This window comes from Mobula birostris, chromosome 17 (genome assembly GCF_030028105.1).
Source record: "Mobula birostris isolate sMobBir1 chromosome 17, sMobBir1.hap1, whole genome shotgun sequence".
Taxonomy (NCBI): domain Eukaryota; kingdom Metazoa; phylum Chordata; class Chondrichthyes; order Myliobatiformes; family Myliobatidae; genus Mobula; species Mobula birostris.
The window spans coordinates 2,854,204-2,871,740 of record NC_092386.1 but is presented as its reverse complement, the minus strand read 5'-3'; the positions used below and the strand labels follow the sequence as shown (position 1 = coordinate 2,871,740).

Here is a 17,537-nt window from a genome sequence, read left to right as displayed (position 1 = left end):
GGGTCAAAATCATGGAATTCCCTCCCTAACAGCACTGTGGGTGTACCTACACCTCAGGGGCTGCAGTGGTTCAAGAAGGCAGCTCATCAACACCTTCTCAAGGACAACTAGGGATGGGCAATAAATGCTGGTTTAGCGGGTGACGCTCACATCCTGTAAATGAATTAAAAAATATATGCATTCCCTTGGTGTATATACTAGCATTTTTACATAAATTTCTGTAAACAAGGTGACAGTGACTTGGAGAACAGCTTCCAAACATGTGCAGACAGAAATGACAACTGCATATTGACTAAGGGAGAAAGGGCTTTTTTTTGTAGAAGTGGTGATATAGATTCAAAATTTTCCTATTTGTCCTGCAATTCAGACAGAAACATTTTTAAGTGAGGTTCCAAGAAAATACTTGAGGAAAAGGAGCTAAGTAGCTTTGAAAAGATCTGTACCTTGTGTTCCATAAAGAGACAGTCACAATCTGGATACATGCAGGCTTTCATATTACGTAGCTGGAGCTGAACGGGAGAGTTAACAGTGTGAGAATGATTTCAGAGGTGAAGGAGGACAGATATGGAGGGGGACATGTTGAGCCTTTGTTCCAGGAAGTCTATCTCAGGCAAGAAAGATTTAGAAAATTTTGGGATGGAGATGCAGCACTAAAACTGGATCTATTACAGACCTAGAGATTAAGATCTTGAACAAGATGTATGAACAAAATAGTTTTTAATGCAAAAAATCTGAGATGACTCTGTGGCCGCTCTTGAGTGTTGGAGCAACACACCCAAAATGCTGGAGGAGCCCAGCAGGCTAGGCTGCATCTATGCTAAAAGTACAGTCGGCGCTTCGGGCCAAGACTCTTCATCAGGACCGATGATGGGTCTTGCCCCGAAACATTGATTGTACTCTTTTCCATAGATGCTGCCTGGCCTGCTGAGTTCCTCCAGCATTTTGTGTGTCTTGCCTGGATATCCAGCATCAGTAGATTTTCTCTTGCTTGAGTGATGGAGTCAGGTTTTTATGAGGTCAACAAAAGATATGACCAGCAGGTGATGTTGCTCCATAAATTTCTGCTGTGATCTATAAAACAAAATGTTACAGGTATTTGAGATCTGAAATAAAAAGAAAAATGCTGAAGATATTTGGGAGGTCAGGCAGAATTAATACCAGAAAGAAACAGAATTATCATTGCAAGATAATGATTTTTTATCAGAACTAGAAAAAAAGTTAGAAATTGAACATGAAGAGGAGAAAGTTTGGAGAGAAAGAAGAATTCAAATGATAGCAATAGAGAGCGGTGATGTGCTGACTGAGCCTGGGTGGTGAAGGCTTGTAATTGCAGAGTCTTGCCTTGAAGCATGTAACTAGGGGATAAATAGAAAAATGGGATAATAGGGGATCTGACTTAGACCACATCTGGTCGTTAAGTGTGAAGAAGCAGAAGGAACTGGACAAGTTGGGAGAATGGGTAAAAACTGACATATGAAATACAGTGTAGGAAAATGTACGGTCATGTATTTTGGCCAAAGGAATAAAGGCCCAGACTATTTTCTAAACAAGGAGAGACTTCAGAAATTGGAGTTGCAAAGGGACTTTCTGGGACTTTCTGGCAGGATACTTGGTAGTGTGGGGGAGCAGAGGGATCTCGGGGTACATGTCCACAGATCCCTAAAAGTTGCCTCACAGGTGGATAGGGTAGTTAAGAAAGCTTATGGGGTGTTAGCTTTCATAAGTCGAGGGATAGAGTTTAAGAGTCGCGATGTAATGATGTAGCTCTATGAAACTCTGGTTAGGCCACACTTGGAGTATTGTGTCCAGTTCTGGTCACCTCACTATAGGAAGGATGTGGAAGCATTGGAAAGGGTACAGAGGAGATGTACCAGGATGCTGCCTGGTTTAGAAAGTATGGATTATGATCAGAGATTAAGGGAGCTAGGGCTTTACTCTTTGGGGAGAAGGAGGATGAGAGGAGACATGATAGAGGTGTACAAGATAATAAGAGGAATAGATAGAGTGGATAGCCAGCGCCTCTTCCCCAGGGCACCACTGCGCAATACAAGAGGACATGACTTTAAGGTAAGGGGTGGGAAGTTCAAGGGGGATATTAGAGGAAGGTTTTTTACTCAGAGAGTGGTTGATGCGTGGAATGCACTGCCTGAGTCAGTGGTGGAGGCAGATACACTAGTGAAGCTTAAGAGACTACTAGACAGATATATGGAGGAATCTAAGGTGGGGGCTTATATGGGAGGCAGGGTTTGAGGGTCGGCACAACATTGTGGGCCGAAGGGCCTGTACTGTGCTGTACTATTCTATGTTCTATGTTCTATTCTTTATACCACTTTTTGTTACTCTTGCTGAAAAAAGATGCTTGCAATAGGGGATGTGCAGCAAAGATTTGCTAACTTGGCTCTTGAGATAGCAGGTTTGTGGTATGAGCACTGTTTGAGCAGACCAGATGTATTCTCTATAATTTATACAATGAGAAATGATGTATTTGAAACAAAAACAATTCTTCCAGAGCTTGATAGGCTGAGTGCAGAATAGAGGTTTCCCCAGCAGAAGGGTCTCAAACCAAGCCTTAATACAATCAGAATAAGGGGTGGGTCATTTAGGACGAAGCTGAGAAGAAATGTCTTCACGCAGAGAAGGGAGAATCATTGGAATTATCTATCCTTGACAGCACTGCCACTGTGGAAGCTGAATTCACCATAGTTTGAAGAACAGCAGTTCATTTTCTGACCAGGCACATGACATCCTCAAATCTCAAGAACAAGTACATTCTGGTTACCATCCATTTTCTGTTTGTATCAGGAATTGTCAGTTTTAAGGACTTCAACCTGTAAGACTCCATTCTTCTGACTTCACTTGAGCTACCTGACATACTGAGTATTTCCTGAATTCTCTAGAGTACAGGTTGCATTACACATCTCACAGTTTCAGAGGATCATAGCAATATATACCGCATAAACTTGCACCCACTTCATACATGCCAACCACCATGCCTGTCTATGCAAATCCCAGCTGGCTACATTAGGTCTGCTTCGCTCTACATCTTTTCTATCCAAGTAGCTCTTCAAACACCTTTTAAACACAATTTGTTTTGTAATATAGTAGTTTTATGTATTTGCACAATACTGCTGCCACATAGCAACAATTCTTACGACATATAAATCAGAAATAATAAACCAGATTCTGATCAAAGATGAAATTCACCATTACCTTCAGTATAGCACAACTTTTAGCCCTCAAGTTGTAAGATGCAGTCATTTTGTACAGCATGTTGTATTTAACATTAACACCAAACTCCAACCTCTAGATTGAGTTCCATTACAGACAAAGTCTGCCAGGTACTCCTCCATCACGGCACTAACCTCCCCAGCATCCAGGACACCTTCAAAAGGCGATGCCTCAGAAAGGCAGCAACCATCATTAAGGACCCTCATCACCCTAGGACATGCCCTCATCTCATTACTACCATCAGTGAGAAGGTACAGGAGCTTAAAGAGACTCCCTCAACGATTCAGAAACAGCTTTATCTCCTCTGCCATCAGATTTCTGAATGGACAATGAATCCATAAAGACTACCTCACTATTTTTACCCTCTCGTTTTGCACAATTTACTTAATTTTTAAACATACTTCTAATGGTAATTTAACAATTTTATTATTATGTATTGCAATGTACCCCTGCCGCAAAAAAAAAACAAATTTTACAACATATACAGTGATAATAAACCTGATTTTGATTCAAAGATGTTTTCAAAATATGCCAGGAACTCATAGAAATCCTTAGTCTATGAATGGTGGAAGTTAAATAAAGAGCATTCTGGATAGCACTGAAACCTCGAGTCCCTGCATTGGTAGCACACACAGAAACCCAGAATGAATGGTGGAAAGAATGCATCACCTTTAAAATTAACCACCCCTCACCCTTGCCCCATCAAAACCCACAGAAGAGTCTGCTGGTCCCACATTAACCTTGTCAGCCACTTTGAACCTAGAAAACTAGTGTGGAAGCAAGTTACCATCCATCCTGATGTACTGCCAAAAAAAAACAGAAACATTCTGGTTACTGCAGCATATCTGACTTGAAGTGAACAGTATAAATACATTCAAAGTTCAAAGTAAATTTATTATCAAAGTACCTATACCGTATGTCACCATACACACCACATTCAAGAAACAGAGAGAAAGAGAGGAGAGCGTAGTTTGTTAAAAAACCCATTCAGGTTTATCAGGGTTCTTCCCAGCCAGTGAAAGTTTGGCACCCTAACCAGCTCAAAACAGGAGGTAGAAGAATTTCTGTGGGAATCACACAGTGATCCCCGTAGAAATCAGGGATGAAAATTCAATCTTAGTCCCCAAAACCAAAAATTCCAGCAACTGGACTGAATGTCACAGATCCCACAGGGAAGGAGGTCCAGGATACCATCAAGAGAGCAAACTCATCTGCTGCCCCAGGACCAAGTGGTGTTCCCTACAAGGTATATAAGATATGCCAAAAACCCCTCCAGAGGTTGTGGAAGATAATGAGAAAGATTTGGACCAAGGACTCTATCCCACCAAGCTGGAAAACGGCTGAAGAATGCTTTCTTCCCAAGGAAGAAGATTCCTTCACAATCACCCAGTTTAGGACATTCTCCCTTCTTAGTGTGGAGTGCAAAATATTCTTCTTGGTGCTTGTGAGAAGGTTGACCTCTTACTTAATGGAGAACCACTACATCAACATAACCATCCAGAAAGGTGGCACCCAGGGTTGCTCAGGATGTCTTGAACACACCTCAATAATCAGCCAACTGATCCACAAGGCCAGGCAGATGACAGGCAACCTATAAGTTGTCTGGTTAGACCTAGCCAATGCCTATGGATCAATTCCACATGTCCTCATCCAGACTGGCCTGAACCACCACCATACCCTATCAGTAATGTAAGACATGATCACCAGCTACCTAGGAGGATTCAAATTATAGAACATAGAACATAGAATAGTACAGCACAGTACAGGCCCTTCGGCCCACAATGTTGTGCCAACCCTCAAACCCTGCCTCCCATATAAGCCCCCACCTAGGATTCCTCCATATACCTGTCTAGTAGTCTCTTAAACTTCACTAGTGTATCTGCCTCCACCACTGACTCAGGCAGTGTATTCCACGCACCAACCACTCTCTGAGTAAAAAACCTTCCTCTAATATCCCCCTTGAACTTCCCACCCCTTACCTTAAAACCATGTCCTCTTGTTTTGAGCAGTGGTGCCCTGGGGAAGAGGCGCTGGCTATCCAGTCTATCTATTCCTCTTATTATCTTGTACACCTTTATCATGTCTCCTCTCTTCCTCCTTCTCTCCAAAGAGTAAAGCCCTAGCTCCCTTAATCTCTGATCATAATCCATACTTTCTAAACCAGGCAGCATCCTGGTAAATCTCCTCTGTACCCTTTCCAATGCTTCCACATCCTTCCTATAGTGAGGTGACCAGAACTGGACACAATACTCCAAGTGTGGCCTAACCAGAGTTTTATAGAGCTGCATCATTACATCGCGACTCTTAAACTCTATCCCTCGACTTATGAAAGCTAACATCCCATAAGCTTTCTTAACTACCCTATCGACCTGTGAGGCCACTTTCAGGGATCTGTGGACATATACTCCAAGATCCCTCTGCTCCTCCACACTACCAAGTATCCTGCCATTTACTTTGTACACTGCCTTGGAGTTTGTCCTTCCAAAGTGTACCACCTCACACTTCTCCGGGTTGAACTCTATCTGCCACTTCTCAGCCCACTTCTACATCCTATCAATGTCTCTCTGCAATCTTTGACAATCCTCTACACTATCTACAACACCACCAACCTTTGTGTTGTCTGCAAACTTGCCAACCCACCCTTCTACCCCCACATCCAGGTCGTTAATAAAAATCACATAAAGTAGAGGTCCCAGAACAGATCCTTGTGGGACACCACTAGATACAATCCTCCAATCTGAATGTACTCCCTCCACCACGACCCTCTGCCTTCAGCAGGCAAGCCAATTCTGAATCCACCTGGCCAAACTTCCCTGGATCTCATGCCTTCTAACTTTCTGAATAAGCCTACTGTGTGGAACCTTGTCAAATGCCTTACTAAAATCCATGTAGATCACATCCACTGCACTACCCTCATCTATATGCCTGGTCACCTCCTCAAAGAACTCTATCAGGCTTGTTAGACACGATCTGCCCTTCACAAAGCCATGCTGACTGTCCCTGATCAGACCATGATTCTCTAAATGCCTATAGATCCTATCTCTAAGAATCTTTTCCAACAGCTTTCCCACCACAGATGTAAGGCTCACTGGTCTATAATTACCCGGACTATCCCTACTACCGTTTTTGAACAAGGGAACAACATTCGCCTCCCTCCAGTCCTTCGGTACCATTCCCGTGGACAACAAGGACATAAAGATCCTAGCCAGAGGGTCAGCAATCTCTTCTCTCGCCTCGTGGAGCAGCCTGGGGAATATTCCGTCAGGCCCCGGGGACTTAACTGTCCTAATGTATTTTAACAACTCCAACACCTCCTCTCCCTTAATATCAGCATGCTCCAGAACATCAACCTCACTCATATTGTCCTCACCATCATCAAGATCCCTCTCATTGGTGAATACCGAAGAGAAGTATTCATTGAGGACCTCACTCACTTCCACAGCCTCCAGGCACATCTTCCCACCTTTATCTCTAATCGGTCCTACCTTCACTCCTGTCATCCTTATTTTCTTCACATAATTGAAGAATGCCTTGGGGTTTTGCTTTACCCTACTCGCCAAGGCCTTCTCATGCCCCCTTCTTGCTCTTCTCAGCCCCTTCTTCAGCTCCTTTCTTGCTTCCCTATATTCCTCAATAGACCCATCTGATCCTTGCTTCCTAAACCTCATGTATGCTGCCTTCTTCCTCCTGACTAGATTTTCCACCTCACTTGTCACCCATGGTTCCTTCACCCTACCATTCTTTATCTTCCTCACCGGGACAAATTTATCCCTTACATCCCGCAAGAGATCTCTAAACATCGACCACATGTCCATAGTATATTTCCCTGCAAAAACATCATCCCAATTCACACGCGCAAGTTCTAGCCTTATAGCCTCATAATTTGCCTTTCCCCAATTAAAAATTTTCCTGTCCTCTTTGATTCTATCCTTTTCAATGATAATTATAAAGGCCAGGGAGCGGTGGTCACTGTCCCCCAGATGCTCACCCACTGAGAGATCTGTGACCTGACCCGGTTCATTACCTAGTACTAGATCTAGTATGGCATTCCCCCGGTCGGCCTGTCCACATACTGCGACAGGAATCCATCCTAGACACACTAAACAAATTCTGCCCCATCTAAACCCTTGGAACTAATCAGGTGCCAAACAATATTAGGGAAGTTAAAGTCACCCATGATAACAACCCTGTTATTTTTGCACCTTTCCAAAATCTGCCTCCCAATCTGCTCCTCTGTATCTCTGCTGCTACCGGCGGGCCTATAGAATATCCCCAGTAGAGTAACTGCTCCCTTCCTGTTCCTGACTTCCACCCATATTGACTCAAAAGAGGATCCTGCTACATTACCCACTCTTTCTGTAGCTGTAATAGTATCCCTGACCAGTAATGCCACCCGTCCTCCTCTTTTCACCCCTCTCCATCCCTTTTAAAGCACTGAAATCCAGGAATATTAAGAATCCATTCCTGCCCTGGTGCCAGCCAAGTCTCTGTAATGGCCACTACATCATAATTCCATGTATGTATCCAAGCTCTCAGTTCATCATCTTTGTTCCTGATGCTTCTTGCATTGAGGTACACACATTTCAGCCCTTCTACCTTACTGTCTTTACACCGTTTATTCTGCTTCTCTTTCCTCAAAGCCTCTCTGTATGTTAGATCTGGCTTTACTCCATGCACTTCTTTCACTGCTCCATTGCTCTGGGTCCCATCCCCCTCGCAAATTAGTTTAAACCCTCCCGAACCATTCTAGCAAACCTACCTGCACGGATATTGCTCCCCCTCGAGTTCAGGTGCAACCCATCCAATCTGTACAGGTCCCACCTTCCCCAGAAGAGATCCCAATGATCTAAAAATCTAAAACCCTGCTCCCTGCACCAACTCCTCAGCCACGCATTCAACTGCCATCTCCTCCAATTCTTACCATCTCTGTCACGTAGCACTGGCAGCAATCCTGAGAACGTCACCCTTGAGGTCCTGTTCTTCAGCCTTCTGCCTAATTCCCAAAACTCACACTTCAGGACCTCATCCCTCTTCCTGCCTATGTCGTTGGTCCCAACATGTATCACGACTTCTGGTTGCTTTCCCTCACGTACCAGGATGTCGTGCACCCGATCAGAGACATCCCGGACACTGGCACCCGGGAGGCAACAAATCATGCGGGTGTCCTTCTCACGTCCACAAAATCTCCTGTCTGCTCCCCTGACTATAGAGTCTCCAGTGATGACAGCTCTCCTCTTCTCCATCCCACCCTTCTGCACCACAGGGTCAGACTCAGTGCCGGAGGCCCTGTCACCGTGGCTCACACCTGGTTGGTCATCTCCGCCAATAGTATCTAGGACGGTAAACTTATTATTCAGGGGAATGCTTCACTTCAGCCCATTTTACAATCAGGTGGCAAGACCTCCAAAAAATGAATCCAACCAGCTGTACCATCTCCCCCATCTTGTTTGTCATGGGTATGAAGCTCCTCATATCAGCAGCAGCAGCAGACAGAACCCGAGGCCCAGTGTCGGGAGCCCAGCATCTGACAACCTGCAACACGGGGTTCATGGACAACATCACAGTAACCACTGTATCCCATGTCCAAGCAAGATGGGTATTGGAAACCATGGACAATGTAGCTACCTGGGCTAGGATGATCTTCGAATCCAGCAAGTCCAGATGCATTGTGATCAAAAAGGGCAAGGTTACTAGCAAGTTCAGTCTCCAAGTACAGGGAGAAGTCATTCCATCCATAGAGGACAACCCAGTAAAGTGTCTTGGAACCGCAAATACGAGGAATTCTGCAGGTGCTGGAAATTCAAGCAACACACATCAAAGTTGCTGGTGAATGCAGCAGGCCAGGCAGCATCTCTACGAAGAGGTACAGTCGATGTTTCAGGCCGAGACCCTTTGTCAGGACTAACTGAGGGAAGAGCTAGTAAGACATTTGAAAGTGGGAGGGGGAGGGGGAGATCCAAAATGATCCTCTCATATCCCTTTTGCCAATCATCTGTCCAGCTCTTGGTTCCATCCCTCCTCCTCCTGTCTTCTCCTATCATTTTGGATCTCCCTCCCCCTCCCTCTTTCAAATCTCTTACTAACTCTTCCTTCAGTTAGTCCTGACGAAGGGTCTCGGCCTGAAACGTCAACTGTACCTCTTCCTAGAGATGCTGCCTGGCCTGCTGTGTTCACCAGCAACTTTGATGTGTATTGCTTAAAGTGTCTTGGAAAGTGGTTTAATACAGCAATGAAAAACAGAGGCGATATCACCGACACTAAAAAGCAGACTGAAGATCATTGACAAAACTGGACACCCTGGTAAATTTAAGACATGGCTATACCAACATGGTACACTACCTAGGCTGCTCTGGCTTTTCATGGTGACCACTGTAGAAGTTATCAACAAGAAAGTCAACAAACAACTGCAGAGGTGGCTGGGGATTCCCCCAAGTTTTTCTTTAGTGGAGCTCCACATAAGACCAGCTACAGCTCCTGCTGTCATCAGTCGTAGAGGAGTACAAGGTGGCAAAGTGTAGAGTTGCATTAATACTGAGGGGCTCCGATGACTATCTAATTAACCAAGCAGAAGTCACAACAGGATCAGGCTAAAAGTGGTTTTTCAACTCATCCACAGACCAGACAGTGAGCTCCCTGCAATTGTGAGCCATCATTGGCAACCCATGCCTGGGACAGAAGGCCTTGGTTCTGCACACTTCCAACAACGGGGGAGCGCAACTGCAAGGGGTAGGAGTGACATGGTCAAGGCAGAGGTATGGAACGTTCAGGATTAAAGGCGGGGATCAATGGCAATGGAGCTGGGATCAGAGGGCACCTGGAAGAAATGGGATCTTCCCAAGCGCATGATCACTTGGGCAGAGCTTTAGAGACTGGAGCCCTCTGCGTTTCTTTCCTCCTGCAGTTTGTGTATGACACTCTCCCTACACCATCACAGCTGCACAGATGGTGGCTGAGGGTGGACCCTAACTGCAAGCTTTGTGGTCAGCAGGGTTCACTGACACATATAGTGTCAGGATGCAAAACAGCTTTAATACAGGGATGGTGTAGGTGGCACCACGACAAGGCCCTGTACTTCCTTGCTGACACACTGGAGCGGGAGAGGTATGAAGAGCGACCAGCTGGCAAAGAGGCAAACAGGGCAGACATTTTCATCAAGGAGAGGGTCACACTAGTCGTATCAGAGAGGCCTAAATCCAATCTGCTGCAAACTGCCAAATCATGGGAGATGAGGGTGGAGAGGAAGCTCTATGCCGGGAGGAAGCTGTACTTCCCAGAGGTGGTGAAAACCACACTTAGACCAGACATCATACTGTGGTCCACCGAAGACAAGAAAACCGTCCTGGTGGAGCTCACAGTACCATGGGAGAAAGGATATGAGGAGGCTCACGAGAGGAAGGCCCTGAAGTACTAGTCCTTAGTCCAGGAGTACAGGAACAAAGGATGGCAGACACGGCTATTCCCCATGGAGGCAGGCTGTAGAGGATTCCCAGCAAGGTCGGCATGGAGGTTGCTGTTTATGCAGGGCCATGATTTAAAAAAAGAGCATGAACCAAGCAGCTTGCGGGATGGGGGAGGAAGCAGAAAGAGCCTCTCGCTGGATATGGAGCAGGTGAGAGGAGTTGAGCTGTAAGTCAGGAGCAGATGGGCAGTGACTTGGTCACCACTGCTGACCCAACTGGAGAACAACTCCAATATCTGCATAATGTTATAATGCACCTCATCTTTAAGAGACACAGATTAGCTATATGAACTGTAGAGCATACATTTAGCTAATAGAAGCCACTCACAGTGTTGACATTCACAAAATGTGTTCAGTACTCATTAGCATGGTTTGTATTGACTGGACAATGAAATTATTATAACAAGCAGACAGCATAAAGTTGGCATACTGTTTCCATCATATTGGACAAAAATGCATTGCGATCACCATGTCTGATTCTGGGAGTAACCAAATAAGCGTATAGAACTTAGCAGTACAATTTTGTTTTGGACAAGGTATCCATACACCTTTATTCTGCAAAATGTATTTATCTAGGTTAAACAATTGGCAGATCTGGTCTCCAGTTTTCCATCTTAAAACACTTCAACATTTGTAAAAAACACAAATGATTTTATAATAAATGACACAGAAAAATATTAAATAACAGCTTTTTCTAAAGATAAGCTTAATAATTAAATAGTGGAAATGAGCGGAGCATTCAAAGGATGCGTTCCAAGGCATTGACTAGATTGCCACTAACTTGGTGTTTTGACACCCTCCTTGTTCTCGGTATTATAGTGTCTCTTGTGCATCTCACAAAAGAGGCATTTTACTACGTCTCTGCACAAACAGCATTTATGAAAGGGACTGTCAAGCTTGCAAGCCAAAAAAAGAGTCTCATTTGGATTTCAAGTGAAGAAACTTGGTGCATTTCATTTCAATGTATATGAACCTCTGAGAAAATAAGATGGGTTAAGATTCTCATCCCTGCTAATTTATTGAAATAGATTCAGTTTGCTTTTGTAATCTATAAGGTGCATTTTTTTTATACAAGGGAACATTACCATAGTTCCAATAAGTAAATAAGTTGTGCTGCTATGTGCACATATGTTAGATGAATGGTACATGAGTTTCTCAGTAAATTTCTTTTAAATGGTAAAAAGATACATTTCAATAAAGACCACCCTGATGAATATTTTTTTTAGTTTGCTTTTAAAAGCCCCAGAGTTAGAGTATTTTCCAAATTGAACAGTTTTTAGTAGCTTGGACACACCGACAAGAAAATAATTGAAGAGCAAATAGACTCAAACAAAAACTAACACACAAAAGCTTTTATGAGCTGCTGTATCCAGAGATTTTAACTTCTAATATACCAGCTTTAAATTTACTGTGGACAATTCAAACATTAAAAATCCTATCCCCTTATTACGTATCGTGTTGACCCATCAATGGCCACTCACTCTTCACTAGAATCAGAATAGAAGTGGGCCAGTTTTTGGATTAGCTTTTATACCAAGGCTCTTCTCAGCTCTCAGGTAAAATTAAAAGTCCCCCAGCACTATTGTGAAGAGAATTGAGAGCAGCCTCCCATGTTCTGACCAATATTTGTCCTTCACTCAACATTGCAGATGAAACTATCACCTGGTTATTATTACTTGGCTCTTAGTTGGAGTTTGCTGTGTTCAAATTGACCAGCGTTCTGCACATTGCAATTGTTACAAAGGAAAAATAAACACATTCAGTGATTTAAGTGCTTTGGGATATCCTGAAGTAGTGAAAGGCAACATCTCAGTACTTTCCTTTTGCAATAATTTGAAAAACATGGTGTAACTCAGTGAAACTAGCTTAATTAATAAAGATACAGGTTCTTTGCCTTGGTTCACCGAAATAATCCAAACATGTGAAAGGATTTGTATTCAGCAACAGTTACAGTGTTCATATTACTGTGTTTCCTATATATCAAAAATTAAACATCAATTTCCTGTAAAAACGAGACAACGATGAATTAAACTGATGTCTTTTGCTCATGACTACAGATCCTAAGCATATTATAAATTACATCACAAGTCTCAGCCTTTATAACATTCCAGTAGTATATACACACTTAAATAACACTGAATTTTCAAATTTAAGAGTTTATTGCTTAGTTCCACTATTGCCTTTATAATATAAAACCACAACTGTTATAAGCAGAAGGGAGTTCATGAAAATCTGTCGGTTTTTACTTTCAGGGCATCCAACTAGAACTCATTCTGACTTCTTGCAGATGAGTTACATGGTTATCATTTGTGGAAAAATAAGTAAATCATATGACTTCCTGTGAAAGGTGCAACATCAGTAGTAAATGTGAAATTAGTTTTTAATGAACTGAACACAAGTTATATCTGGAAGCCGGAAGTGTCACAAAACCTATAAAACTTATCTTGAATGAGTAGCTTGACAAATTAACTTTCTCATATAAAGAAACTGAAATAAAATGTGTTTAGTTTACTTCTGCCCTGATAAAGCTTTCAAATCAACTGATCTTTCAAGCTTTCAAGACATTTTGTGCTTTCTTTTCATTTCATTAGGCCAACACCCACTTTTTGTCATTGATTATGGATTTTTAAAATAAAAACACCCAAAGCATTTCAGCAATAAATTAGAATTGACTATATTGTACTGGAAAAATGAGTGCCTAGAAAACTCAGAAAATAAAAAGACTTGGAAGAAATGAATGCTATAGTACAGTTCAGTACCTAGATCATACATATTTTTGCTAATGTTGTAAAAAATTCTCGATTTTATTTCAGAAGTGCAAATACCATGTAATTGCTGAGTAATGAAGCAACTGTCTACGAATCTGTTCATTACCATCAACTCTGAATAAATACTAAAATAGATGGAAGAAAAATGGGGGAGGTGTTGGAGTTAAGATACAGGCCTTTCACCTCTGAACCTTGCATTTAATTTTAGTGAAGACTTCGATGATGAAAGCATGCTCTGTCAACTAGCTGCAAGGGTTCTTTGCGAATTTTGCCAACTGAATCTAGTTCCTAGTACTAACACAACTGTTCCAATTCACATTGATGGGAAATCTCACCGAAAGGCCAAGGGATAGCTAGTCTGGGAAATAAAAGAAAAAAAACTTATATCATTATGTTTGGAGACACAGTTTTTTTTGAAATTGTGGTCTGAGCATGTTCTTGCAGCATGCAGAGCCTGTTTTACTTGATGCTAACAATGGATACTATAAATGGAACATTATTATTGCCAACATTAATTATCTTCTTCTTGTGCTACACAAAGATAGATTTATTTCATTATGGCAAAAATTAAAATACCTGTATATAGTAAATGAAATTTAAAAAAATATACAGTATATCATCCGACATTCTTTACAGTACATTAAACTCAAAATAAACTATAAAACATAACACTCATATGTGTGGGTTTAAATGTGAGGTGGTGGGTAGCTTTTGAGGAGAGGATAAATGTTAAGCCAATTGCAATGATGAATTGCATAATATTAACCAATTCACAAAAAAAAAAAATTTTTTAATTTAACTGTTTAAAAACACAAAGGAACAAAAATATAATTTCAATTGCACAATATCAGTGACCCTGTTAAGAACAGGAAATTGGTGTGTCATTGTACAGCATCAGTGACCCTGTCATTAGAACTAGAAGATTGGTGTCTCATTGTCTGATATCAGTGACCCTGTCATTAAAACAGGAAATTGGTGTGTCACTGTCCAATATCAGTGACCCTGTCATTGGAACAGGAAGATTGGTGTGTCACTGTACAATATCAGTGACACTGTCATTAGAACTGAAGATTGGTGTGTCATTGCACAATATCAGGGGCCCTGTCTTTAGAACAGGAAGATTGGTTTGGTGGTGTTCTCAATTTCAGGGTGGATAGAAGAAAGACACCTGATCTTCGATGCTCGACTAAATGTCTTTCTTTTTCTATGGCATAGGTTCCCAATCTGGGACCCATGGATCCCTTGCCTAATTGCATTTGTCCATGGTATAAAAAGGTTGAGAACTCCTGCTCTAAGGATTAAGTTAGTGTGTGTCTGCTCACAGTAATGGATAGTAGAAATGGAATTAGTATGGCATAGAACAAGGCCATTTAGCCTGCAGAATCTACACACGGTAATCCAGTTACTCCCATTCCCTTGATCTTTCTAACTCATTATTTTCACACCAAGGCCCATCTAGTTTCCTTCTGAGAGGCTGTAATCAGCTGTTTCCATCAGCTTTGCCTGTATTGAATTTCTGATACCCTCAGCTCTCTGCATTCACAATCAGAATCAGGTTTATCATCACCAGCACGTGACCTGTAATTTGTTAACTTAGCAACAACAGTTCAATGTAATACATAATTCAGAAGAAAGAAAAGCAAAGTAATAATAATAAATATATAACTAAATCAATTACAGTGTGCATATATTGAAGAGATTAAAAATTGTACAAAAAACAGAAATACTATATATTAAAAAAGTGAGGTAGTATCCAAAGCTTCAATGTCCATTTAGGAATCGGATGGCGGAGGGGAAGAAGCTGTTCCTGAATCACTGGGTGTGTGCCTTCAGGCTTCTGTACCTCCTACCTGATGGTAACAATGAGAAAAGGGCATGCCCTGGGTGCTGGAGGTCCTTAATAGTAGACATGCTGCCCTTCCGAGACTCCGCTCCTTGAAGATGTCCTGGGTACTTTGTAGGCTAGCACCCAAGATGGAGCTGACTAGATTTACAACCCTCTGCAGCTTCTTTCGATCCTGTGCAGTAGCCCCTCCATACCAGACAGTGATGCAGCCTGTCAGAATGCTCTCCACGGTACAACTATAGAAGTTTTTGAGTGCATTTATTGACATACCAAATCTCTTCAAACTCCTAATAAAGTATAGCTGCTGTCTTGCCTTCTTTATAACTACATTGATATGTTGGGACCAGGTTAGATCCTCAGAGATCTTGACATCCAGGATCTTGAAGCTGCTCACTCTCTCCACTTCTGATCCCTCTCTGGATGGGTATGTGTTCCTTCGTCTTACCCTTCCTGAAGTCCACAATCAGTTCTTTCATCTTACTGACGTTGAGTGCCAGGTTGTTGCTGCTACTCCGCTGGTAGGCATATCTCACTCCTGTACACCCTCTTGTCACCACCTGAGATTCTACCAACAATGGTTGTATCATCATCAGAAAATTTATAGATGGTATTTGAGCTATACCCAGCCACACAGTCATGGGTATATTGAGTAGAGCAGTGGGCTAAGCACTCACCCCTGAGGTGCACCAGTGTTGATCATCAGCGGGGAGGATATGTTACCACCAATCCACACAGATTGTGGTCTTCCAGTTAGGAAATCCAGGATTCAATTGTAGAGGGAGATACAGAGGGCCATGTTCTGCAAATTCTCAATCAGGATTGTGGGAATGATGGTATTAAATGCTAAACTATAGTCAGCAAACAGCATCTGTTTGTGTTATCCAGGTGGTCTAAAGCCATGTGAAGAGCCATTGAGCCTTGTACCTTTGACCTATCATTTAATGTCTCTGTCCCCTCATCCTTGTGCCATCCACTAATGAAAATATCTTCTCCCTATTTGCTCTAAAGCAGTCAAGATTTTGTACACACCTATCAAATGTCCATTCAAACTTATTTATTCCAAGGAGATCAACCCAAGGTTCTCTAATCTAACTTTGTTGTTGAAATCCTTTACAAATGATACATTTATTAGAAGCAGATAATGGAAATCAAACTTGTATATGAAGAATATTTTTAGATTTTTAATGTCCACTCATAATAATTTCCATTGATGATAACCGCAGCATATACCTATATAATATTCGATGGAAATTTGTATGTTGCAAGGTACAGGTGGCTCCCATTTTGCGAACGTTTGCTTTACGACACCTCACTATTACGAAAGACCTACATTAGTTACCGGTTTTCGCTGACAGAAGGTCTTTTCACTGTTATAAAAAAAGGCAGCGCGCGCCCGAACAGGCAAGTGCCTCCCGCAGAACTGTGTTCTAGCCACCATTGCTTAAACACATGCTTTATCTCGATTTATTTTGTGCATCCGTTAGCAAGATGAGTTCTAAGGTATTGGAAAAGCCTAAAAAAGCTCGTAAGGGTGTTACATTTAGCGTAAAACTAGACATAATTAAGCGTTTCGATCATGGTGAACGAAGTAAGGACATTGTCCGTGCGTTGAACTTGCCTGCGTCCACCATTCGCATTATTTATATGCTGAGAGAAAGAATTTTGAACGCTGCCGATGTTACTGTTGGTTCTGCTCATAGCAGAAACTTGACCGGCATCCAATAATGGATAAAATCGAAAGTCTATTGCTTGAGTGGATAGATGGGTGTACAAAGCGTGGTGTTCCGTTAAGTTTACTTATACTCAGGGAGAAATCAGTCAGTCCTTTAATAAGCTGAAACAGAATAAACTGGACGATGGTGATGAAAGTGTTGCGAAAGTGGAATTTAAAGGTAGTCATGGGTGGTTTGATCGGTTTCTGAGGCGAGGACAGCTTCATGGTTTAATGTTTACCAGAGAGAGTGCTTCAGCTGATACTGAAGCTGCCGAAAAGTTCCCAGCAGAACTGAAGAAAATAATTTCAGAAGGTGGTTATTCATATAAGCAAATGTTTAACTGTGACGAAACTGCCAATTTATTGGAGTCTTCCCGATTCCGGTAAGTGAAACTACACTGTACATACATTATTTCTACTTTATATAGGCTGTGTACTTTTATGTGTTATTTGGTATGATTTGGCAGCTTCATAGGTTAAAGGTTACTGGAGAGAGTGTTTCTGCCGAGAGTGCTGCCGTGA

General features: G+C 42.2%; 1 protein-coding gene across 5 annotated transcripts in view; it reads right to left on the bottom strand.

Moving 5' to 3' along the window:
• kiaa0825 (KIAA0825 ortholog) overlaps positions 1-17,537 on the bottom strand; it is a 314,659-nt gene that overhangs the window by 126,764 nt on the left and 170,358 nt on the right. The window contains exon 21 of one of the 5 annotated variants that reach the window (XM_072281209.1): positions 11,218-13,813. The exons of the other annotated variants lie outside the window; for them this stretch is intronic. Coding sequence (XP_072137310.1) covers position 13,813 — 1 coding nt within the window. The 3' untranslated portion in view covers positions 11,218-13,812. Of the gene's footprint in view, positions 1-11,217; positions 13,814-17,537 lie in introns of those variants that run through there. 5 annotated transcript variants of the gene reach the window in all.